The sequence below is a fragment of the Rhipicephalus microplus genome, chromosome 8 (assembly GCF_043290135.1).
Source record: "Rhipicephalus microplus isolate Deutch F79 chromosome 8, USDA_Rmic, whole genome shotgun sequence".
Classification (NCBI taxonomy): Eukaryota; Metazoa; Arthropoda; class Arachnida; order Ixodida; family Ixodidae; genus Rhipicephalus; species Rhipicephalus microplus.
This window is the reverse complement of record NC_134707.1, coordinates 40,776,934-40,804,057: the sequence shown is the minus strand read 5'-3', so window position 1 is coordinate 40,804,057 and position 27,124 is coordinate 40,776,934. Positions and strand designations below refer to the sequence as shown.

At 43.7% G+C, this 27,124-nt stretch overlaps 1 protein-coding gene across 1 annotated transcript; it reads right to left on the bottom strand.

Annotated features, from left to right (window-relative positions):
• Positions 1 to 1,382: 1,382 nt before the first annotated feature.
• On the bottom strand, positions 1,383 to 12,434 carry LOC142768474 (uncharacterized). Its single transcript, XM_075870455.1, has 3 exons — positions 12,277 to 12,434; positions 8,524 to 8,661; positions 1,383 to 1,608 (listed from the first exon to the last, which is right to left on the bottom strand). The coding sequence occupies exons 1-3, from the start codon at positions 12,388 to 12,390 to the stop codon at positions 1,483 to 1,485; spliced, it is 378 nt and encodes a 125-aa protein (XP_075726570.1). The 5' UTR covers positions 12,391 to 12,434; the 3' UTR covers positions 1,383 to 1,482.
• Between the last annotated feature and the right edge of the window lie 14,690 nt (positions 12,435 to 27,124).

Here is a 27,124-nt window from a genome sequence, read left to right as displayed (position 1 = left end):
AGCCAGATGGCCTTGGTCAACTGAGCCAGAGTAGTGTTGGACGCCCATAGACTTATGTAATAAGGAGCCCACCTATAGTGTCTGTGAATGATGGCCCGTGCCAGGCCATATCCTTCCTTCTCCCTCTATATATATATAATCAAGATTGTTTTTTTTTCTCTCTGTTTAAAACCTTTGGCCCACAGCAACAGACGGCCGAGCATTTCAGCGTCCACCTCTTCAGTGCAATTGTTACATGCATTCACGTGATAGTTGACATAAAATAACCTGATAAATTTAATGTTTCTCATGCATTATTCAAAATAAGGATGATCTTATGTGCACTTTGCTCATTGCAAACGTCCATTAAAATTCGGTGTGTAGCAAACGACATCTCAGGCGCTTTTTTTGCAGTATTCGTTATAATCGCCCAAGTGCGAATGGAGAAATAGGGCTTCGATGCTTTAACTGGTGACTGGACCTCCAATCACGAGGCAAAGGCATATGATGGGATACTGGTTTCAAGGGCTTTGTTGTGTCTTGCCTGTTAGGATAGCCCTGCATTTAAAGCAAGTATTGGTTCGCCGCATCCTGGTTGTAAGATTCCCGCTGGGCCCCGGGACTTGGAAAACGCGCTAGATATGACGCCAAAAGTAGCCAAAGTAGCCATGTTATTCAATATCGCCAAACTCAAATAGAACCACAATGGTAATATGAGCAGAGTTGTTACTATTGATGAATAACAATTTTCAATAAGCAAAACCAGAAGACAAAACTAGCGAGAAAATAGCCGTTTTGCCAACTGGAAATTTGCATCACCCAAAAAGGTAGAAGAGTAGCTAATTTGGCGTACAGTAGCCCCCAGCGCTGACCCCGCCTGGTAGTCTTCGTCGCAACAATCTGGCCAGCTGCTTTACCTTGCCGCTTCACTTACCTTCGCCTGTGCAACGGCCGTGACAGCATCAGGACGAGGCGTCTCGACAGGGGCTACTGCAGACGCTGCCGCAGGTTCTACCAAGAAGTCAGCCTTGTAAGACATACAAGGAAAAAATAAGGTATATCGCATATTACAAACCATGTTTCGAAATGCTGTGCCTCACATGTTATATGTGTGCTGTAGAGGCATTCATTTAACACTGGTTTGGCCGGTAGCTTGATCGAAGGCTCAATTCACGAACTACGAGAGCAGGCTGCATCCGCGAGCAATGCGTGGGGCACGTCGTAAAAGACACTCCGGTAATGGCATCAGCATTTTCTTAATTTCAGCACCTTGAGATAATTGAGGAAAAGGGGGAGGAAAATGCTAAATGCCGTACCTTATTGATGACTGACGTGTTATTTGTGGGCTAGGTATCGAATCATATCTAACGTGTACACATGGGATACATCTTTTCATGGGGTAAAGCAGTTGTAAAAGATCACGCGTTGAGCTTCACCTGAAAAATTACAGAAACAACTTGCGCAAACTATCGTTAAATTAATCCGTTATAAACACAACGCCATTTATCTCACCTTAAGGGCTGTTCCAGCCACTTCCGTTTCCTGCTTGGCAGGGGTCAGCTGGGGCGGAACTGGGGCTGTGGCGGAAGTCTCTGATTCCAGAGACGCTGATGGCTGGTACTGCTCCGCCTTGTTTAACACACGAAAGTGAGCGAGGAAAAAAAATCTTAAAGGGCTTAAGTATCACCGATTCTCAATACTGCACGTTATTGTATACCTTCCCAATAATGATACGGAAACATTCAGTGGAAGACAATCAGTGTGCCTCGAAGTATATGTTTTTACCTTTTCACGGCGGTGCTGCCGTTTAGGCAAGTAATGTCATAACGCTTTAGTAACTACCTTAACTTATTAATTATGAAAGCATCCACGAGAACCTCTTGCGCCTTCGTAAAAGTACATATTTATTACAGGAGGAAAAGAGAAAAAAAAAAAGATCACCGCCTGTGGATTCCGTACAATTCCAACAAAGCTAAAGGGCGCGGCTCTGGTGTCCCGTGGATCTGTCGAGGTGTTTTATGTCGTGGAGATTGATTCATATAGTGTCACCATAATAAATGTTGAAGGTGCACACTTCGAAGTTTGCCCGTGATAACACCTAAAATTTTATAGGTAGCAGTTTATGCTGCGGCAGCTATCACTTCATGCTACATATGCTAACAAAACTTCAAAGGAAAATAGTGCAAGAGTGCAGATCCATACAAGGAAGTGATTGCGAGTATTCATTTTTCATGACAGGCTATGCACATTCACAAACCACCGCATTTTCCCCCATAGAGCGTCATTGTAAAAATAGAAAAGAAAGCACAGTTCAGGAATGCAGCCTTGAATATTATATTATTGAGAATTCTGAATTCGCTCCAGATAACTAGCTTTCCAAAGATTTTTGAAATCACGGCAATAGATACTTCTTTATATACTATATAACACATGTTTCGTTTCGCTTGAACGAAAGACCAATGGAACATCCTAACAAGATGCAGAATGAATAAACGTCAGAATTCGATATCTAGATTGGTAAATAAAGTCCACTGTTGCACATTTGGTTGAGGGTCACGTGTAGAAATATCCTACAGGCTAATATTACAACAGCTTCTTTTTTTGTTTATACAAGCCAAATTATTGTCTTCTACGACAATCCCATGGCAATGCGTCAATGAACTTGGCACGCTGACGAATGGTACGAAGATTTTTATTAGCCGGTCAAACTGACTAAGCCTCTGATAAACGAGGTAGGAAGTAGGTAATAATATTTGACAGTTTTAACGTCGCAAAACCACGATACGATTATGAGAGACGCCGAAGAGGAGGGCTCTGAAAATTTTGATCATTTGGTGTTCTTTAACGAATTGAATTGAATTGAAACTTTATTGGCCCTGAAACAACTTACAAGAGCTGGAGCAGACACTAAAGGCTACACAGCTTGACAAAGGGCCCTGCATTTTACTTGAAAGCTATTATAGGTACATTGCTCCATGAGTTCATGGCAGATGTCTTGGTTGCCAATCGGAGAGGCCTTTCTGTGGACAATACGCCGTCAGTGTGTTCTTTGTTCAGCAATTTAGGGGAGAAGGCGCATTGCAGAATTTGAGGGAGCGAATGAAGATGAAATGCATAGCATGTGTTGTTTAACGCCACTCATTTGTAGTTGCTGGAGTTTATTTCGTGGTGCTTCGGAGTTGTTGTATCGGCCCCAAAGCGAATGTGACACCAGAATATCTGTGTACTACATACACTGTTTATGTTTAGGAATTTTCGGTTAATAATTAGTGGTGGCGATGACATGTTATAAGCAACTCTGTTACCGGTCAACCGTAATTTTTTTCGGTAATCTAGTAACGTACTCGCTACGTTACATTAGTAACGTAGTCGCAACGTACCGTTTCGTAACTGTAGAAAGCAATGTACTCCCTCTAACACTTGTTTTTGGTAACAGGAGGTATTATGTTACTCGTTACTTTTTATTCTAATGATCCCGGGAGTCTTACACAAATATTCTTCGTCTAGTAAGTGCCACACTCCCGGAGTTATCTTTCTGTCGTCGCAATGAACGCCTATTTGCCTACCAGGTGCTGACACTAATAACATCTCCACCGCCGGGCTATAGACTGCACCTGCACGCTCCCTTCTGGAAAGAAGCGCATGCGGGGGAAGTATAACCCGGCCGTGCTGCTGCCTCCTTGAATCGCCTAGTTGCTACCGCTGCCGACATATTTACTAAGATTCGAGGCATGCTGTCCAACGAAATTCAGATAAAACTGATTTTAATTAAATTATTAGTGCCCTAGCTGTGAGAAAATTGTGCCTGCAATAGGATAGCGCTACTTATTAGCTCTGTCTTCAAAAAAAAACTTGGTTCTGTCTACTTCTAACTGAGAGAGAGGGAAAAAACACTTCATGCGAAAAACTTATTTCTGCCGGCGTCTATATTCCTCTGGCATGCTACTCCATATAGGGATCGCGAATGGGATTAAATGATTTCAGAAGAGAGGAATAAAAAACGAAAAAAAAGAGAAGCAAATATAAAGTGAGCTAATTACACCTAATAAAACTATTCACAATAAGGATATCAGCTAAGTTAGGGCTTTACTATGTAAGGTATTCTATCTTTACAACTGCTGGTATACGTTCCTGGTTGTTCAGTGTCTGAGCGAGCAACGCTGACCTTGAACGCCTTCGCAAAATTACTCGCAGTTTTCGCAGTAGCTATATAGGTAAAGGGGCGAAAATTGTTTATGCTGCAAATGCTCATGTTGCAACTATAGAATTTAAGGAATTTTGTGCGTCTAAAAAACATGTGCGCATCTTTTGTACACCACTAGACGCATGCCGTATAATTTCTGTAACGTTGTTGAGAAAAGTTACGCCTCGTTTCCGCAGTGTTGATGATGAGATCACATTTTTCTGTTTACAGTCACTTTGGGAAATAGCCTTATTATGTGTCTTGAAGTTCTCAGTATTCACATACACCTCTACGGTTAACAATATGCCGCTATGATGTTGCTATAACCCGGTACACCTGTAAAAGTTTATCTTGTTGGATCAGCAATTAATCTCAAATTCTTGTTTTGGTTACGTTTACAGTGGTTAGAGGTCTCATGTGAAAGAATAATATAAGGTTTATCTAATTGTTATTCTTGTTCCTGCAGCGAGGATGCAGCCGTTAAAATTTCTGATCCTGGGGTAACTACCGAAGTAACGTGTGTTACTTTTATTGGTAACCGTAATGATAACACACCTTTTTCTTCTTTATTATGTAAAGTAGGTCGGTAACACATTCCTGTTTCGTCAGCAGAACAAGTAACGTATTTAGTTACTTTTTTTTATATCACTTTTAACACTATGTAAAGTGCATGTCATTTTTCTAAATTGATTTTGATTCAATTCAAACTAAAAATACTGTCTTGATTGCAGCCACAGCGTACTCCCGGTGCCACGATTTATCTCTAACATAAAAAACACTTGCCTCCCAATGAAGACGCCTCACGCGGATAAGAACGCCTAGAATAGCTGTGTGCATTCTCAGCATCGACAAACTGTTTTTAATTTATTTCGAACAAAACGGCATCAATTCATTTGTTGATTCCCGAGGAGCACGTATATGTGTTTTTTTTAATGAAACAAAGACAGCGTACTTCCAGTTTCGGTGCCTCTAGTGCATCTGGCGGCATGGAGCGTGGTTTCTTGGAGCGTCGACCTTTCTTGACGTCACTACCCTCCTGGACAGTGTTGCCAACCGAGTGTTCCGATTCTGGCCTGTTAAGGTCGGGCGTCCTAGCTATCCCGGCCACCTGCCGCTTAGAAGAGTAACTTTCATTTAGTAAAAGGGAAGGGGTTTTGCAGCTAAATGGCTTGGGTCACATGTCCAAGGCTCCACTCGCTTGTGCCGCCAGCAGGACGTAGTCCGGAAGCTCTAGTTGCACCTCCGGGTCCGAGCTAGCGAGAAGTGCCTCTCACTGCTCTAAAAATGTTTCTAATATATAGTTATGCTGTCAGTGGTTTAGTTTAGTTGGTCTTTTATTCAGCTCCCCGAGATATGGTAGTGTGCCAGTGTTGTTATGTCTGGGAGTCCAAACTGAACGTCATTGCTTCTGCAAAGGCAACCAGTGTCAAAGCCAGCAAGCGAGCTCGGCTGACGCTATCACCATAAATGGTGTGTCTTACGCAACGCATGGTGAGCTCCCTCCACCCACGGATCCGATTCCAGCCCGATGACGCAATCGACGTCACCTAAAGCCAGGCGCGTCTTTCGCAACGCGTGGCATTACCACTCGCCCACGGGTGAAATCCAGCGGCGGTTCCTGATTAGAGGCTACAGACGGAAGGAAAAGTGGTGGTCCTGAATGGAGGATGCTGACGCAAGAGCCAGCAGCGGTCCTGATTGGAGGCTGCTGACGTAAGGATCCGAGGGCCTATAAAAGAACCAAGCGGCGCGACTACAAGCAGCAGACCAGAGCGTCAGAGCAGACGGTGGAGTCGGAGCGTCCGAAGACATTCAGGCTCATCGAGCTCCTTAGGGTCGTTCTACGCGCTTACCGCACAGCCTCAACACACGTGCCGCGACCCCCGCCACACGCAAGCGGGAAACAAGGAAGCCAATTGGCGACGCTCTTTCACCCTCCTCAGCGTCGCCGATTGGCTTATTTGTCCCCGGCTTGCGTGCGATAGCGGTCCCGGCACGTCGGTTGCGACTGTGCGGGAAGCGTGTGGAACGGCCCTTAAGCTGTCGACCCTAGTGCCAAAGATTTAACGTCTCACTGTCGCCTTGTCCGCTCTGTCTATGAGCTCTGCGCAGAAGAAGCCGCGAGCTGAGACACGCGTTACCTAACAGTGCTGACAGCAACACGGTTCGCCACACCACGGACCATCACGCCCATACTAAGTAGAATAAATTTTGTGAAATCGAAAGAAATTTCGACACAAAACATTTTATCTCCCGCTTTAGATGGTTTCTATTAGAGCGAAGAGGTATATTGTTAAGCCATGGCCAATGTGTGGTTAGACTCTACCGGATTGTGTCTATGGGCAAGATATGCGCAGAGCAGCAATTTTTCGGTGAGCCGAATCGCTCAGATAATCCAGCACTCTCGCGTCGAAAAATGAACGTGGCGTAAAAGTAAACGTAAAGCCGCATGATTCCGCCGAGATGGCAGAATAATATAAAAGCCTTTGAGCACATCACTCCGGCAAAAACTGAAAACTTGCATCAAAAGGGCGCCGTTCACCACTGGCGTTTTGCAGGCAACTAGACTGTTAATATTTTCGTGTAGGCTGAGGTGTCGCCGCTTGATCACGTTCCAGAAGTCAATAGGAGACCGGTGAAGTTGAAATCTGCGGGACGGCTTCAAGCTCTCCCATTGTAGAGTACCAAGTACTCTCAATCGTTAGCCACTTTTTTCTAAACTCATCAAGTACGAGGCCCGCGAGATGGCTTTAGTTCTCTCATAGTAGAATAGCTGGTACATTGAATCATTACCCACTCTGTTTAGTCCGCATTGCTAAAGTGTGGCTCCGTTGCCTACCTCTCCCATATACTATGGGACAGCAGCGAGGATCCACCTCCATCTGATCGGCTGACCACTCCCTCGTCCGAGGTGTGGGAAAGTGTACTCGGTGATACGAGCCTAGAAGTACATCTCCAGGCCATGCAGTGAGCTGAAGAGGTGGCGGCCAAGCATGGCCTGACCGCCAACTTTAAGTGAACTTTTTCACTTAAAGTTGTTCTCTTTATGTGTGTGTGTTCCCAGTATCGAATTCTACGTTGGCACTGTCATTCACTTCTATGACTTGGTGGACTGGGACAGTGGAGTACAGAAAGTGCTAAGTGCTCTAAATCAGTAAACATTCAAACACACCGAAATAATTGCTTTTCTTCACAAATATTGTGTGATTCTATTCAATCTTCGTGACTTTTCACCTTTCGTTTTCATTTTGTTTCCTTCAGTGATCTGGGATCTGCCATAGTACTCCAGTGCCTCAAGTTACGTCGTGCCTATGCTTTCTTGTTTGTATGTCCCAATGAATTCACTTTGTTACACGGTGCAGTTGTCATCAACTGAAACGCAGTTGCTACTATGAAATAAACTTCCCCGTTTATTGAACACCACACTCACTAGTGCAAGTGGGTTCCCATGATTTATATGTGGGGTTTCACGTCCCAAAACCACCATATCATTATGAGAGACGCCATAGTGGAGGGCTAACCGGGTTCCCATACAGCGGTGGCTTTAAGGCGAAAGCTGTTGTGAGTCAGAACAAGGGTTGATTCACACGCCGTAGTTTTCCGGCACGGGATCCATGACCACTATCATGCGAAATAAGGAAAAAAAACAACTAAATAAATAAAATGCCGAGGAATCAATGGTAATCGAACATGGGCCCCCTGCATGGCAGCCTTGTGCTCTCACTGAATCACGCCACTGCTTCGAACTCCATTACAAACAAACCCTAAGCAGGCAGCATGTCGGGTAAAGGATCGCGTTGAAGTGTGGGATGTAGAGTTTAACAATAGTAAAGTAACGACCAGGCATCACACAATGCAAATTGCGTAATGAATGGGTCGTTGAATGCTCCAACCCATTAGGAAACACTCAAGTACGATGTTTTAATTTTCCACCGTTGACGAGTGCCGAATCACAGTATCAACGAAGTGCACCTTACAAGTGTGTAGCGGGTACCACGCTTTTTCGAAGACAGACGACTATTGAGACTACTGGATCCTTCCCACCTACACAAAAATTGTGATGACACATGGTGTAGTGGGTACCACGAAAGTGTGCTTGTAGTAGCTTCTACAAGAGTGTTAAAATCTCCTATGAAAAAAAAGGTTCTAAAAAGACCGCTATTCCAGCTTTCGTTGTGAATGTTTTGCGCTTTTAGAGATATATGCCGGATAGTATGTTGAATGAATCAGCTGCTATTAGTCCTCAGTTGAATAGCGTTCATCCCGTCGCCCTTGTGGTGCAAGTTGAACATTTTCATTAGGTCAAACCACGTGGGACACCGCATGTATGAATGAATTGGTATTAAGGTCTGATTAATTACCTCTGAACTGCTCTTCGTCGAGCGACGGCTCTTCTTGGCACTGGTTATTTGCTGAACAGCGCTGGTCGCTGTTCGGTCTTGGTCGAGCTGGACCACATCGGCCGTCGGTTCAGCGGTTGTCAAAGTTTGCATACTCATCTGCGTCATTAGTGAAAGACAAGTGCAGTCACCTTCAGAAATATAGGATACACAGCGAAGCCAAATGTACACCGTCGATCAGTCTTGCACATATAGCGCATACAAATACGTTGCATTTGTAGGCGCCGTTTTTCAATAATTGGTTCTCTCCTTTCGCTCGTTGGCTCATTGGCGATCCATCGTTTTTCATGTGAAAATCGGTCTTATGTCGAACTGTACAGTGACTTCACGTTGCTACATTTAATTGTTTCATAGGTAGATAGGCACAACCGCTGTTGTTGCTTATACAACAGTAGTGTTGCTCTGTTAAGTGCACCCATGATGATCCCATTCTTGGCAGGGAGAAAAGAAAAAGTTCGTAGAGAGCACTTGCGGAATGGTAAATGGGTAAAATAAATAAATAAATGAATAAACAAATAAATGAAAACATAAATAAATAAATAATAAGTAAAGAAAAAACAAGGCTTGAAAAAAAGTAAAGTGACAATAAAAGAAAGGAAGGAACGAAAATAAATAAAAAAATAAATAAATAAGAAAGGAAGAGCATCAAGAAACAAAAGAAGGAAATAACGTGAAGAAACCCATCTATCTATCTATCTATCTACCTACCTACCTACCTACCTACCTACCTACCTACCTACCTATCTATCTATCTATCTATCTATCTATCTATCTATCTATCTATCTATCTATCTATCTATCTATCTATCTATCTATCTATCTATCTATCTATCTATCTATCTATCTATCTATCTATCTATCTATCTATCTATCTATCTATCTATCTATCTATCTATCTATCTATCTATCTATCTATCTATCTATCTATCTATCTATCTATCTATCTATCTATTTCTGTCTGTCTGTCTGTCTGTCTGTCTGTCTGTCTGTCTATCTATCTATCTATCTATCTATCTATCTATCTATCTATCTATCTATCTATCTATCTATCTATCTATCTATCTATCTATCTATCTATCTATCTATCTATCTATCTATCTATCTATCTATCTATCTATCTATCTATCTATCTATCTATCTATCTATCTATCTATCTATCTATCTATCTATCTATCTATCTATCTATCTATCTATCTATCTATCTATCTATCTATCTATCTATCTATCTATCTATCTATCTATCTCTAAAGAGCTTTCGCTCATTGGTTAGATTCGTGAACGAAACAGCTGCTAGTTCTTTACTGTAAAGAAAGTAAAGTTAGTGTCGGCAGGGATGAACTCAACCACCAAAAAGCTTTGCAGCAATGGTGGTTTAACGAGGAATTATTAATAATAATAATAATAATACTAACAACAACAACAACAACAACAACAACAACAACAATAATAATAATAATAATAATAATAATAATAATAATAATAATAATAATAATAATAATAATAATAATAATAATAATAATAATAATAATAATAATAATAATAATAATAATAATAATAATAATCATAGTAATAATAATAATATTTACAGCCATACGTGCCAAAACCACGATTTGATGAGAAATGCGCTATTGCAGGGCTCAAACTACTTCGACCACCTGGCCTATTTTTCAGGGTGTTCTAACGTCGCACAGCATACGGACTTCTAGCGATTCGCCTACACAAAAAATTGGGGGGCACTTAAGCTTCGCCTTTAGCAGTTCATCGCAATAAATCGCACCATCGCACTATAGGGGCCGGATTTAGTGCGTTGCAATGGCATTTCATTGAAGGGGCCATGGCTGCCTGTATCGACACGCACGTGGCGGTGTTTCTCCGGCCGTTCCATTCGGCACGCGCCCCGTTGAAAAAAATGTAATTCGAGAAGTTCCACCGCACGCCGCGACGTGGCGCTCTTTTCCCACTCCTCTGCAGACGACGCCGACGCGCGCGCTAATACAGGCAGCCGTGAAGGGGTATAGAGAGTCTCACAATGCCTCACAGATGGCAGCATATTATCTAGCGTTTGCTGTTTGCTTGATCAACACCGCCGCAAATGCATATGTTTCCTGCTAGGTGGACATAGTTGTCCATTTTTAGACATGTAGGAAGGAAAAAAAACGACGTCAATCATTGTGAAGCCGTGGTGAAGCCGGAAGTCGGCCATATTGACTGGGCAAATTCTTCTCTCTTGTTTCATCCGAATGTAAAGCAGAAGGCGCGAGTCTCTCTCCGCCTCAGAAAGCACGTGGGCTGCGCAGCGCGCGTGTTGTGACAATCCGAAACTCATGGAACGGAGCAAGTACAAGAGAACGTGCTCGAGATGCACTGACAAGTGCGTGTTTTCATGTCATTAATTCAGCAACTGTACAGCAACACGATTGGTCGTGCGCCTTGTTCTACGGTTGCATTTCGACACGAGGCTGACGCAGCGCCCGGACACTGTGCCCTTGTTCCGCTGAAACTCCCCGGCATCAGCATTCTGGACTTTGGGGACGGTGCAAGTGACACTTCAACGTGGTTGCTTTAACGTTGAGAACAATGCTAGGGGCGAGTATAACAAGCGGAACAGAAAATGTGTTTATTACGCACATGTAAGTTGTTACTGTACACATACTGAACACTAAACTACGTATGTGCACATGGTTCTCATTGCGTCTTGCTGGGCACAACAATTTCATCTGTCGCCACAGGCAGAAGCACTGCCCAACCATCACTGACCTGCAAAGGGTTCGTCGTCCTTCCGCTTCGTCATGGTGCCCAACGCAATTTCGCTGAACACTTGAAATACTTCATCCGTGTCATCCGCCGCAATACACATGAATATGCGCTCGTTCTACGCACTGTTCAGGCTCCGTGGTGGACGAAAGGTTTTCTAAACGTTGCTAAGAGTACAGTGACTGCCAGGAGAACTTTGCGTAACCAATAACGCGGCGCAGAGCACAGATATTGTCAGCCAAGGCTCAACATAAGACCTGCGGAGGCACACATTGCTAGACCAGCTACACTGCGCAACACATAACCACAGCATCGCCGCCATTATGCCCAGTGAAAATGGCCGCCATGATGTCATTTCCTCCACTCTTTTCACGTAGCGCGATGGCTTTGCATGCCCTCTCCTATCTTTCCTTCCTTCGCGATTTTTAGAGCTGTTTGAAAGTCACCGTGTGTTTTTAGCGTGGATGGCTGCACTACCCCGGCCTTTTTCGACGTAGTTTGATGCCCTCCCAAATGCGCCTACAAATTGCAGAATGGGCTCGTTACCGTCGTGACAGGTGTCGAACAAAATACGTCTAGGCGACTCCTTCCACTACATGGCATTTATGTAGTGTTTTTTCCCGAACCATCTGCAAGCAACATCGTGGCTTTGTGGTAGGGCACCTGCTTGTCACGCGAATGGCCCGCGTTGAATCCTCACTGGTACCAAAAATTTTATACTTTATTTTATTTGCTTCTTTCTCAATTTTTCGCTAACGGACGATTTTTTCCTCACAACCAACGGTTCCCACACCGACAGCGGAATTTTCGCGACACGGGCTCTTTAACAATATCGACTTTCAATATTTGCAACCACAGCCGGGATCCCATGTGCGACTTAGGGTCCGCAGCCGAACACCGTAAACACAGAAGCACCAAGGCGTACAAGTACTAAACGTATAGTGACATAGTTTGTATCACCTCGCCGAATGGTGACTCGATGTTGCCGCGCTTTTTAGGAGGATGGCTCCGCTTCGATTTCTTGGAGCCTTTGCTCAAACCTGTCGATAAATGTGCGGGCTGCTGGCGCTCCATGTCGGAAATGAAACAGTTGCGCGGAAAACCGGTAGTAGTCTCGGGCTGCTTTTGGAACGCTGGAAGAAGCAAGAGCGGATTGATTAGTCGGTGTTGACTTTGACGTGCCCCTAGTCCACTGCGAGTTCAAAAACGAAAAAGTGGCTTCTTTCTCTCCTTTGTTATTCTTTCTACAAGATATTTCGTCCTCGCCGCTTGTGTCAACATAACATGCGTAGAAAATGACAGAACCAAACGTTGACCCTCTTAGGGGTTCGCGCTTTTTATCAACGCGCAGCTGCCTCTGCTTACACAGTCGGAAATCCGCAATATGAAATGCACTTGTGGAATTCATTGAAGAACACGTGTTCTTAATATTCATAATGAGTAACATATCCCGTGCCATCTGAATACTGGGAAAGGGCAGTACCAGGTTTTTTGGGCACCCCCCATGGCTACGGGTCGAGTTGCGAATATTCGCACAACTCATATCTACCGTACAAGGACGGATTGAACACTTATGTCCTCGTTTCTTTCAGGGAGTGGTCTGCTGGCGTAAAGAATTCTGAAGACAAGAGTAAAAACGCCAGGGAAGGGATAGTGTGCTCGTTCTTATCATTTTCAGATGTTATTTGAGCGACATTTATAAGGGCAATGTGCTCTACGACACAGGTCTAATTTAATGAAAGCCTAATTTTGTAAAGACGACACATACCTTGGGCTCAGTGAACGTGTACTCGATCGCTAGTGCTTCAAAGAACGTCCCGGCACCGCACAGCCGGTGGTCGTGTTCTTCTTCACGTGAGCTCACGAGTGTTTGCTTTCTTGCTTGCACCTCTGTTCTGGCTTTGACCCACTAAGGGATATCGACAAATCAGTCGGCGCTTAGGGCAAGGCAAAGATTAAGGTCTACGCTTTGGAAATGAGAAAAATGATGTCTTTGTTTTTTAACTTATTAGAAAATTCTTGACGCGAAGAAAAGGTAGGAAGGAGAAAAAATATTGAAAATCAAGTTGATAAAATATGCCAGATGACAAAATTATTCGTCATACATGAATGTTAAGTAGGTTAAATTGATGTTGTGGAATAAGGAAATGCTAAATTTAATCACAGTTTGGAAAGAGAGCTGATCAATGACTCGCCAAGTTAATCTCCTTGTGTCACGTAGGAATTCACATAGGGCCCCGCAGACATTTATTTATTTATTTATTTATTTATTTATTTATTTATTTATTTATTTATTTATTCAAAATACCTTACAGACCCAACAGGGCATTGTGCAAAGGGAGCATAAAGGAAATACATACATGAATTGGTACACTTTCCATACAAACAATAACATGAACTAAATGTCAATTATTATACAAATCCTAACAGGAATAAGAATGAGAAAATATTAATAATAATTTTATTAGGAATAAAACGGCAATGAACATCAGATGAGTATACGCGTGAGATAATGATTTGAAACAAGCTAAAAAAACAAGCACAAATTGTGAAGAGACTTTCCATTATTCAAAAGAAAACATCACTGAATAAAACACAACAGAACTGAATGGCATGATAGTATTCAAACCATCAAATAAAATAAGTTTAAAGTAAGAGAAAAAAAGCGAGATACTAGTAGTAAATAAATGCGTAGGTGCCGATTTTGATATAAATAAAACGTGCAGGTAATCTTGTAAGTGGTTGAATAAAAGGTGCCGGAATTTTTCCCCATTGCGTTCTGCAACCATTTCATTTGGAAGGCTGTCCCACATGCGGATGACACGGGGGAGTGCAGATGAGTTAAAAATGTATGTTTTACCGTATATGCGTGCGAATGAAAGATAATTAATTAGTCTCTTTGATGTGCATGCAGATGTTTGTAATGTCAATGATAAGGGCCTTGTTTCATGTACGTATTTATGGAATAATGAAAGGAGGTTCAGATCACTTCGGCTGCTCAAAAGGGAAAGTGATAAGTTTTTTTTTTTTAATTTGTGTTATGCTTGCGCTATAGTCGTAGTTTTGTGAGATGAATCTAGCGGCTCTATTCTGGATCGATTCCAGCGTGTTATTCAAATAGCTGTAATGAGGGGACCAAACTGCAGAAGCGAATTCTAGCTGAGGGCGAACAAATGTCACGTAAGCTAAAACACGTATATTTGTGGGCGTCTTACGTAGATTGCGGCGTATGTATACACACACACACACACACACACACACACACACACACACACACACACACACATATATATATATATATATATATATATATATATATATATATATATATATATATATATATATATATATATATAGCCTAATGATTGTGAGGCGTCACTGCAGATATTGGTGATGCGGGTAGTCCAAGAAAGGTTAGATGTGAAGGTTACACCTAAATATTTAAAAGAGTCAACACAAGATACGGTTTAATTACAATGAAAGAGCCATAAAGGACCGAATAATACAAAGAGAAATTCTTAACAATAAGTGCCAAGAATAATTCCTAATTTTTTAAAATAAAATTTTAAAACCATTTTTTGTTTGACTTTTCAAACGATGACATATTCGTAAAAATTGGCGATATTTTCATGTACGTTACAGCTATGGCATAAAGAAAATGGCACCATACAATTTGTTTGTTTGTTTTTCTTTCAAAAACAATGGTACGTACCCACTCTGAGAAATTGGCCAAAAATGAGCAGTTGAAAAGTTGGAAGCTCCTTCAAAATGTTAGAAAATTTGAAAATAAAAGAATAATAATAAATCAAAATAAAATGGTAATGAAATGTAATACAATTGCTTACGGCTACAATTATTATGCTGTTGGGCTTCTATGTTCGACTCCCGTAAAAGCCCAATCAGAACAATTTAAAAAATGAATAATTATGTTTTACTGCATTTTAAGAGCGAAACTTTCTGAAGGCAACGCTAAAATCACACCGGTTTATTATTTTCAATGAAGTTGCACATGGCATCATAGGCATCACTGTAACAGTATCTTGAACCTGAGGCGCCGAAGCTTAATACATTTTTTTCAGTTAATACTATCTTATTTTTGAAACGGGAGCAATGAGAGGTTGTGTTCTCATATCGGAATACTGTTGATATGACAGAAAGTGGTGAGAAATTTTTTCGAATTCTCCGAAGAATCAGCAGAGGGGCGATGTCGTCAGACCAGCCCCGTGTAGGTATAAGTTTAATGAGGGGACGCGTCACCGAAATCTGATCACTTCTGATTGTCGGGATTGGCTCTAATGAGCCTTTGATGGGGAGTTTAAGAGCTTGTACTCCGTCAATGTTGTTATGGATTTCATTCTATCTGTATGAGTTGCTGATTTTCTATATCTGATTACAGTGAAGTATTCTACCATTGTAAGAAGCTGAAGTATTGAAGATCTAGTGATGCGTGGGCGAAAGCATCGGCCATTTCATATAATTATAGCAAACAGTGACCTGGGAGCCACAATACTTTTAGGTGCTTCCGCTGCGGTTCAACTCTCATGCCTTAAAGTGAGAGCACGTGAGTTATGCTAAGCTGAAAGGGTTCTGCAAACCGAAAGTGAATCTGCTATTATTAGCGCCCGGCTATTGTCTGTCGGATCATTTCGCAGTGCCATGGTTACGGCCGTGAGCTCAGCTTCGAAAACCAGAGTGAAATCGGGTAGCCTCACGACGAATGACCAGCCAAGCGACTCGCAGGCAATTCTCACACCTGCTTTTTGCTCGTTCATGGAAGCGTCTGCATCTTTTATGTAACGTGCTTGTGCATGTACCAGAAAATATTGTGATCAGTTATCTAAGAATTTGTACGATTGAAATCCAGATTTTGGAAAGAAAATTTTACCATAATCTATCATGAGAAACTGACTTGAGTCATAAGTTATCATTACCTCTCTGAGGTTGACATTTATGCTTTCAGGTTTCTTTTGTACCTGGATTACCTGAGGTGTACGAAAACGTGGTTAACGGCTGAGAAACCAGAAGTCTGTATGGGTAACTGATTAAACTGTATTCATCTCTTCTTACTGGCAAGCTACAAAGTTTCAGAAATGTTTCTACCGTTACTAAGCAAAATTGACAGAGCGATGAATGCAGATGCACTTCCTGATACATAACTTTAATTGTTGCCGATCTGAACGCGCCTCTTCTTTAAGAAGCATGGACTGCTGGGTTAGTCGGCAACTCATCTTAACGGTGGTGCGTGCCGACACAGTGCAGTCGTCTTCTTTGCTCTACATCAGGAGTCTCCAACACGCTTACCACAGGCTGCATGCGCTCAGGCCTGCACGTCACTCTCTCTCTCTCTCTCTCTCTCTCTCTCTCTATATATATATATATATATATATATATATATATATATATATATATATATATATATATATCCTGGTACACTTGCAGCAATTAAAGCATTAGAAAACAATAACGGCAACAATGAAAATAGTAACTGAGTTCACGGCACTGCAGCTGCGAAGGGCACTGGACAACCTAAAAATTTTCCAAGTGTAACTACTCTTCCTAAGTGCAGCTGTCGTCTGTTTTCTGTTTTATTTTACTACCCAATCAATTGTGCCATGCACGACATGCCCAACAGCAACCATGTGCACAGCCGCGAGGCCCCCACGACACGCGTAATTTAGAAGCGGGCCAGGAATTCGCATTGCACGCGCTTGCACAGCCTACCGCAATACGGGGCACCTCTATTTTTACGACGATATGTTGACCGGGCGCGGAGTAGTTAAAGGCTTAGAACTTCCTAAAATGCCCGCTGACCAGCCTCTGCCACAATACGCGGCCCCCGTCCTTCTACGACGAATTGTTTACGGGACCCCGAGTAGTTAAAGGCTTAGGACTTCCTGAAAAGCTCTTTTTTGCCCCACACCGAACCGCCAGTGCCAGGAGGGGCCGTCTGATCGGGAGGAATGCGCTAGTGAACGGAAACATACACAGACCGGTGACACCAGAAAGGTGAAGGGGAGAGGGGGGAGAGAGATGGGGGGAAGTGGAGGGAAAAGTGGAAGGGGGGCACCCGAGGGGCGTCCACCGTATATTAATTTTCTCTTTTTTATTTTTTTCTTTCCTTTTCTTTTCTTTTTTTCTTTCCTTTTTTTTCCTCTTTCCTTGCCCTCTGATTTGAGATTGTATAAAGCTGAGCACCGACAAACTGTATCTTTATTCCTGATGAAGGCCAGACTCTAGGCCGAAACGTCGAAATAAACCACGTTGTGACCGCTCACGGAGGATCTACTAGACTATATGCAACGCTACGGCCACTCGACCACCATGCCTGCCTACACAAGACCGGCCACAGGCGCACCTCCAGTCGAGCAGGTCTCACGGAATTTCCCTAAACATGCACCAACTACAGCCATCATCGGAAACTCGCAAACAAGGTATTTACATCGGCATTTCAACCCACATGAGAAGACGACACCTGCAATCATTTCCATCTGCGGAGCCTCCACATTCTACATCGAGAAAGAGCTTGCGGGCATACCACGATCTGTGACCACGCTCGTTTTTCACGTCGGTACGAGCGAGCTGGCGTCGTACGGACTAGACGAATCGCTACGCCGCCTTCGCCGCCTAGTGAACAACACGCTTCGGACACGCCAGGAACTCGAAAGGCTCGTTGTTTCGTGCGTGCTGCCCCGGTACCTCAACCTACACCTGCAACGATCGAACGAACAATTCGTGCACCGCTTCAACCGGGACGCTCGTCAATTCAACGAGACAGTCAAGGCCTACTGCCGAAGACCAAGCAAGGTGTCATACATTGACTACCAGTTCGAGCAGTTGCCACCAAGACGTTTTCTTGCTGCGGATGGGCTTCATCCGAGTTTTATGGGTGTCGCTTTGATTGCCGAAACCCTCAAGAAAGCACTCGGTCGTGGAGATCTTGAAGCTACAACGGGGTGGTCGACTCAACCAGCAGCTCCCGTGAATATACGTTCAACACAACAAGACACCCACGAGAAGACTTCTGCATATCAACATACACCAGGAGCCCCACACCCACCCAACACTACAGATGAGTTCCCGACGATCAACGAAACTGTGACTCCCGCGAGCCACAAGCACCCCCTCACCATCATCAACAGGGCACCACTACTAGGGGGGAAGTCTGCAGAACAGCCAACACGCGTCCCTCCATTGCGGATGTCGATACCAGAAGCACTACACGACAGCACCACTACACCACTCCTCAAAGGGAAGCCTGCCGAACTACGGAACCACGTCCCCCTATTATGGACCCCGGAACTGCCAACGAACACGTTCGCCGGGAGCCCAACGCCTAAATTCTCCCCACAACGACGAAGGCCTGCCGGACATAACTACAACCTGCGCACCTCATCAGTGCCATCCCCGCACCCAAAAGAAGATTGACTTCTGAAATGTAAGTTCAGCTCATCACTTCCCAGTTGCAGTGCCACTTTCCTTAAAGTACGAAAACTTGCTGACAAACGAATTAGACATGAAATGCATAAATCAACATTGCAAGTGTACCTTCGTGCTAGAATAGCCCCCAAGGGTATGACACTCTCCCTCACACCGGCCGCTACAAATCTAGATAAACATGACCAAATAACATGGAAAAACGTCCTCCTTGAGGCATCTCTTAAATTAACAGAAATTGCTCTTAATCATAGTGACAAGCAGGTAAAGAAACTGGTCGCTATGACCAACACCATTCTCCGCCACAACACTTTATCGAACGAAGAAATCACGCGATTAACAGAATTTGAGCAGAATAAATACCAAGCCATGAGGAACACAAAAATTCATAAACTCGAAAGAGACCATGTGCCCAAACCCGCGTTCCCTGATACAGTGCCTTATCATTACAACACCACCACCCAGGAAAACACTAATGGTACAAACGAGCACCCGTCTAGGAACACACCGTGTGACACTGTGGTTGTAAACTTATCGGACACGAGCTTGTCACCTGACGAAGTAAAACTGCTATCTAAGGGACTAAGCTTCTGCCCGACCACAAAATTTTTCGATGAATTCCACTTACTCCGAGACCTCGACAACTTCGCTCGAAGCTTAAGGTTGCGCGAATATTTCTTGGATAGGCCTTCTAACCACGAAACAATTCACCGTCGTAAATCAAATGATTGGACACCAAACAGTAATTGAGACAAGTGCTTGGACCTTTATATCACCGCATTACAGAAAGATATAGTACACGAATACCACAGACAGAAAGGAAACCGAGAAAACTTGACCAAATCTGAAAAAATAAGTATGAAAAATTTGGCATCTAGGACCGACATAACAATAAAACCCGTGACAAAGGAAGAGCAATTGTAGTCCTTAATACAACCAACTACCTACAAGAAGCATACCGCCAACTAGACGACTCAAGATTTTACGAACGCCTCCCAGGTGATCTGACAGACGAATACAAACGTATCGTATCAACAGAACTAAAGAAACTGTTGGACGCAGAAAAGATAACCAACACAGACCACAAACTGATGCAAGCAGCATACCCTCGTCCAGGTCGCTTCTACATCCTCCCAAAAATTCATAAACCCGGTAACCCAGGTCGACCAATCATATCAGGCATCGGTACAATAACTGAACCCATATCAGGGTACGTGGACAAACTAATAAGCCACATTCCATGCACCCTCGCGTCGTACATAAAAGACATCACACATTTTCTTCGAGACATTGCGGGTATCTGTGTGCCGAAAAACTCGTACTTGGTTACTCTTGATGTCTCTTCATTATATACAAATATTCCTCACGATGACGGCATAGCTGCATTACAAAACATGTACACAAACCATAGACAATCTAACACCCCAGATTTCTCTGCCATTGCAACATTGACGAGGATGGTCCTCGAATTAAATTCATTCGAGTTTAACCAAGAGTATTTTCGACAAATCAGCGGGACCGCTATGGGCACCAAAATGACACCTAATTATGCCAACATATTTATGGGAAAGCTAGAATCTGAATTTCTTGCACAAAGTTCCTTGAAACCAATGTTATACAGAAGATACATAGACGACATCTTTCTTATTTGGACCCACAGCGAGGACGAACTTCTCAGCTTTGTAGACACTTACAATGCTGTACATCCGAACATACACTTCACACACACATACTCGCAAGTTACCGTAAATTTTCTTGATGTTACCATAACGACAGAAGAAGAGAAGCTCTCTACAACCCTATATTGCAAACCAACGGATCGACAACAATACCTTCATTACCAAAGCGATCACCCACGCCACTGTAAAAACAGTATTCCATACAGCCAGGCTCACCAGTTTAAGCGAATCTGCTCTAGAGACGCTGACTTTGACACGAGCTCACAGAGGCTAAAACTTATGCTCGAGCAACAAAAATACCCCCCACATGTAATTAATGACGCTGTTCAAAAAGCGAGAAAACTAAAGCGTGAAGACTTACTTATGAAGCGACTACCAGGACAAGACCCACAACGAACAAACCTCTGCTTGACTTACAGCACAAACTTCCCCAATGTAAACAAAATCCTTAAACGACATTACAACATTCTGGAACAAAGTGAACGTCTGAAACGCGCATTCCCATCCGCTCCAGGCGTCGTTTACCGACGACCACGTAACCTCAAAGACACCCTTGTCCACTCCCAAATTAACACATCACCCCCCAATAATTCATGCCGCCCTTGCTTAAAGCCACGATGTCTTGTATGTAAGGCGATGTGAGAAACAGACAAAGCAACCAGCACGCAATCCAAGTTTTCGATTAACATACGAGGAAACCTAACATGCGATTCCTCTAATGTGGTGTACCTACTCGAATGCAACGTGTGTGGTATGCAGTACATCGGACAAACAGAAACACCATTTAGGATTCGCTTCAATAATCACAGAGCCCATGCGAAATCAGCCCCAAGTCTACCTCTATCAAAACATCTCAATCTTCCCGACCATGCATTCGACAAACTATCAGTAACGCTCTTAGAGACGGGATTTAAATCAAATCGAGAACGTGAACAACGAGAGTCATATCTTATCCACCGATTTAACACCCTCGATAGAGGAATAAATGAGAATCCTGGTACACTTGCAGCAATTAAAGCATTAGAAAACAATAACGGCAACAATGAAAATAGTAACTGAGTTCACGGCACTGCAGCTGCGAAGGGCACTGGACAACCTAAAACAATTCCAAGTGTAAATACTCTTCCTAAGTGCAGCTGTCGTCTGTTTTCTGTTTTATTTTACTACCCAATGAATTGTGCCATGCACGACATGCCCAACAGCAACCATGTGCACAGCCGGGAGGCCCCCACGACACGCGTAATTTAGAAGCGGGCCAGGAATTCGCATTGCACGCGCTTGCACAGCCTATACCGCAATACGGGGCACCCCTATTTTTACGACGAAATGTTGACCGGGCGCGGAGTAGCTAAAGGCTTAGAACTTCCTAAAATGCCCGCTGACCAGCCTCTGCCACAATACGCGGCCCCCGTCCTTCTACGACGAATTGTTTACGGGACCCCGAGTATTTAAAGGCTTAGGACTTCCTGAAAAGCTCTTTTTTGCCCCACACCGAACCGCCAGTGCCAGGAGGGGCCATCTGATCGGGAGGAATGCGCTAGTGAACGGAAACATACACAGACCGGTGACACCAGAAAGGTGAAGGGGAGAGGGGGGAGAGAGATGGGGGGGAAGTGGAGGGAAAAGTAGAAGGGGGGCACCCGAGGGGCGTCCACCGTATATTAATTTTCTTTTTTTTATTTTTTTATTTCCTTTTCTTTTCTTTTTTTCTTTCCTTTTTTTTCCTCTTTCCTTGCCCTCTGATTTGAGATTGTATAAAGCTGAGCACCGACAAACTGTATCTTTATTCCTGCTGAAGGCCAGACTCTAGGCCGAAACGTCGAAATAAACCACGTTGTGACCGCTCACGGAGGATATATATATATATATATATTATAAAAGTAAGTGCCACAGAAATCGGGTGATGCCCACTACTGAACTACAGCACACTAAAAATAAACAAGGTGTCTAGATAAGCTCAATCTCCTCGTCCTATTCAATATAAACTGGTATAGGTTAGGTTTACCATTGACTACTCGTAAGCTGTAGTCGTTTGGAGGCGGTCAAATTTGAGGCAAGCCTCAGTGCTGTTACGACTGCGCTATACAAAATTATTCAATGAACCCGAAGATTGCGCTGCTAGTGCTACCAACCACTGAAAGAAAAAAAAACATTTTTATGTTGGTTGTTCAGACTATACATAACCTCAACCAGTTTGCCCATGACCGTTCGCGAGGTTTCACGCACCGAGGCGGCATTGGAGGCCTTCTAGGGTCCTGGACAAAATCCAGTTTAACGATGCGCTCGTTACTTCAAATAAAATCACCCCTTACTATATTGTCTGGGTAGAAAGACCTATCCCTTTTCTCACAAGGAGTTAGATAGGTCTGAGTCAGTGACATTTAGAATGCTCCTGACGGGCTCATTACCCTCGCAGAGCTTTCTCAGTCGTATTTCTACAGTGATTGGTTCAAGTAAGCTCTGGACTGAAGTGAAACCCATTTTTCCTAGACACACATGCTTTGGCAATGCCCCACGTTACCTAACAGCCCTCTATCCAGCGCATCCAACTGGAAAGAGTCACTCCAGAGGTCAGTGCTTCATTCACTATTCCAGGCAATTCAAAGAGCCCGAGAAAGGGCGCGACGCACTCTCTGTGGTTCTTGAAACATAACCAGAGAGAAGATCAGAATCGGCACCCAAATTTAATCAGTGTGCTGACCGGTGTATATATGGTTCTCGAATACTGACGTCAAATCCCTTTCAGAATTGACAAATGCTTATGACATATGAAAAAAAGACCTTCATATGTCAACTTGATAAAGTTATTTCAATCACTCACTCGGCTGACACACATTTGTATCAAGATGGAGCATATGGAATGACCACGTATATTTCCCATCTAAGAGAAAGCCCATGGCCACGAGAAAAACATCCATGCCGTTCAGTCGAGGCCAGAGAACGTCCACTCTGTACCATATCGTCCACATCGGAAGGCCGAACGTGGAGCGGTACTTCATCTGGTCCACAGTGACCTGGCCCTAGTGGCCCGGCCTTGATATCGACGGAACTTGTCCACGTTTTGCGCCTGTATCAGTGGCACGATCCCAATAAATCATTCGCGTCCGTACCAGAGACGGGGTTCGAGTCGGCCCGTAAACACACTGAGCAATAACAGGTGCAGTGATAAGCCCTATACGGCTTGTTAGTGCCAAACAAAGATGATGCACCTCGGAACTTCTGAGTATAACGAATGGACTTCGTGGGCTCATTAGTATTTCGCGTCACAGCTACCACGTGGATCTGATACCTGTGTTTGCAGGAGCCGACAAAGCGGCGTTCATTTTGTTCTATATTAAATCAATAGTTTTAATTAAGATCAAGAAACTAATTTTTTTGTTCAGTTCGCCGACGACGAGGTGAGGCAAAAGTGTCATTCTAAGTCAATGCCTTCGAGTAATTGTGGAAAGGGAGGGGGAAGGGGTGTATTGTTTAAATCTTTGCGAATAGGTAAAACTAAAGTAATGTTGACTCACAGGGTCCTTTAAGGACTCCCTTAAGACGACTCGAAGGCAAGAGCCATGTTCCTCTTCGTATCGAATATGTGCAGAAGCTGCCCCGTGGTTTTTGAATGAAGTGGTGAGTTGGGATTGTTCGACACTATGAATATACGTGCACTTTTCTAATACAGGTGGTGGAAAGTTTCGTCGCCATTCTTCTTCCGTCCGTTGTGTGTTTTTTGCGCTGCAGCGTGCCGGAATAACGTGCACTGTATCCAAGATGGGAGGTACCTCACGCGCCTTTGCATTGCCTCTGTGATCGGATATCCTTTGAAGAAGCTATAATGCAAGGTGTTGACGTCATCTCATGCTGGTACGTCCCGTCATGCAATTGTGTCCCCATAGGACGTCATATTGACGTCACAAATTTTACCAATTTGGTACATCGTCGTGACTTCCTCTGGTGGCGATATTTTTTTTTTCACGTCAGTTGTTCTCGACGCCGCCGACGTGGGACGCCAATACCGACTGTATAGTTTCCTGTTTGATGAGGCCTCAATGTTTCCACCTTAATAAAGGACTCTTATTTGCGTTGCCAACCATCACGTCACACGGCTGGTTTTGCTATTATAGTTACGTAAAGCTTGAAGTTTAGTTTACACAGATAAGCATCCATGGGTTATAGACAGATGTATGCTGTCATTCAGTTGAGGCAAAAGGAAACAAGAAATTCCGGTTTCCCTATCAGATCAACACCTCGAGTCATGGCACGGTCTTGTGAATTCAAAGATGTGAAAAAATAAAGTTATACACAGGGTTGAAAACCACCACGAAAGTGCGAGCATCAAGGTTCTTTTGGAAGCGTTATAGTGCAGCAATCTTCCCTCTCTTTGCGTTGGCCACGCGCCACAGTGTACTAGGGCTTCTGGTGCTTGACTCCTGATCCGAAGGTCGTGGAATAGAAACCTCGGCTCGGTGGCTGCGCCCTTTCGAGGCGCCCTTCCGTTAAAGAATTTCAGGAGGCCGATATTGCAGAGCCCTCCACTAGGACGTTTTCATAATCGTATCCTGGTTTGGGGACGCAAAAAGTGAGCAATCATTATACCGAAGAATATACTGTACCAAGATTTCGTTTACCCTATTTGTTTCTATTATTTCACGTTTCTGGTCTATCTGTAATGAAGCTGGATCAATTTATGCGGCACAGCGCTGACGAACAACGAAAATACTGTAACCACATTAAGCTTTAGAAAACATAATAACGAGAGTTTAAGTTTTTCTTCCCAAAACCACTGCGTAATTTTGAAAGATGCTGTAGGGGAGGGCTCGGAAATCTCGACCACCTGGTGTTCCCTAACGTGGACATTATTCTTAGAACAAGGGCCTGTTGCTTTTAGTCTGAGCCAAAATTGGGCATCCGCAACTGGTGTTCAATTTTAGAGTATCTATTCTTTAAGTACGTCTTTGATTTTGCAAATAACCCTCTTTGGGGACTCCCAAGATTCTGTTGAGTACTGTCCTGGGTTTGGCGATTTTCACCTTTATTGGTGTCATCTGGAAGATTTATATTCGTGTCATCTTTTCTTTGTTTTTCCTTCGGAGCGCATTCTTTCAACGACGAGGTGTCAAGGTGTATGCGGCAGGGCCGACGCAAAGCCGTCAATTGTGGAACGATCAAGACCACGTGACGAGTCGTCCTGCGGTCACTGGCACACGCCACGCATCGACCGCCAAGCGGCGCTGCTCACCAGAAGTCGCTTTCTGCCACGCGGGTGTCATCAATAAACTCGCTCGGCTCGTCCCACGCGGCCTAAACAAAAAGCCGCCTGTTGAGCTCCGCGCGACCACAACGGCGCGAAGACGTCGCCGGTGGCAAGTTTGGCGCGCCTCGGAGACCCGCGACTGTAGTCATCGGTGTCACAGTGTGACCTCGAAGAGTGGCGACCATCGGTGTCACAGTGTGCTGCTTCTCCTCTTTCTGTTTCTTCGAATATCATCAAGCGGGTGGGAAGAGACCGCATCGAGTGCGCGTTCCTTGCGGAGAAGGAAAGTGGTGAAGGAATGTCTTAGCTACCTCAGCGTCGAATATTAGCACTTGCAGGTCGCCCAAAGTTTAACTAGCACGTTATCTTAGCGCTATTTGTGTTGTGTGACTCATAGTGGTGCGTCTGAGGGCCAATAGCGGGGAAATACTAAGCAATCGCCGTGGTTGCACCGACTGAAGAATTGGGACGTCTTCATTTTGGGCTACGGTGATTTGGAAACGTATGACCGAAGAATGATGCCGGGGCCACTTGACGGCGGGAGCCGCTAGTTATTTTCTACCTGTGTCGCGACGCGTACTTTGACTGTAGTTACAGTAATTCGCCAATACGTAGTTGATGTATTTTTTTAAAGATAACAATTCGATTCTTCATTTGCAGCCGAGGAGATAACCTAGAAACGGAGTAAGTCACGTTTCGTGTAGTGTCTACTTTGGCGAACCAAGATGCCAAACGAAACGATACGCTAGCCGCGTCACGTGTTATGTTTTAGAACGAAACTGGAACATTTTAAATACTCAAAATTGGTTTTAAATTCTTTATTTCGATACTGAATGTCAAACGAATAGTAGGACAAACACCACGGCGTAGATTTTTCACGAGGCGTAGATTTTTCATTTTCATTTTTACCTGCACCTCTGCGATAGAATACATAGTATCCTGAAAGGAAAGCAGAATTGAACGATTGTAAAATGTTACGTAAACAAGGGTATTTGTGCTCGTAATTAAATATAAGCTGATACAAACAGGGGATAGCTGTCAAAATGCATTCAGCGTAAAGAATGAAATTAAACTGTTAATGGTGACGGATAAGGTAAGGGAGCTCGACTTAACTACAGTCAGCGTCCGGCTGTTGTATTAGCGAACAATCTTCAGCTGTGTTACCGCATGGTATTTCGCTCATTACCCTACGTTATTTGAAGTAATTTTTTTCACATATTGTTGAAAGTCGCATTGATCCTTCTTAGACGTGTAATCTAGAGAACAGCATATAATGGGAAAAAACTTCTTGTGATTGATACTTGTTTTTCATAAATTTTGTAGCATAGTCAAAAAAACTTTGGTCGAGGCTGGCGGAAACAGATTTGGAACATGACGGATAACGAAGTAACAGTCGGATTAAGCCTTACAATATTCATAGCAAGAACGTTTGTCATTCAAAATTGAGCAGGTG

Bases quoted from the DNA above. Each gene is read 5' to 3' on its own strand.
- LOC142768474 (XM_075870455.1), bottom strand. From the start codon at position 12,390: ATGGAGCGCCAGCAGCCCGCACATTTATCGACAGGTTTGAGCAAAGGC. The intron at 8,662-12,276 runs GTGATACAAACT...CTAATGACGCAG, and splicing joins TCGAGTCACCATTCGGCGAG to ATGAGTATGCAAACTTTGAC. The intron at 1,609-8,523 runs GTAATTAATCAG...GTGTTAAACAAG, and splicing joins CGACGAAGAGCAGTTCAGAG to GCGGAGCAGTACCAGCCATC.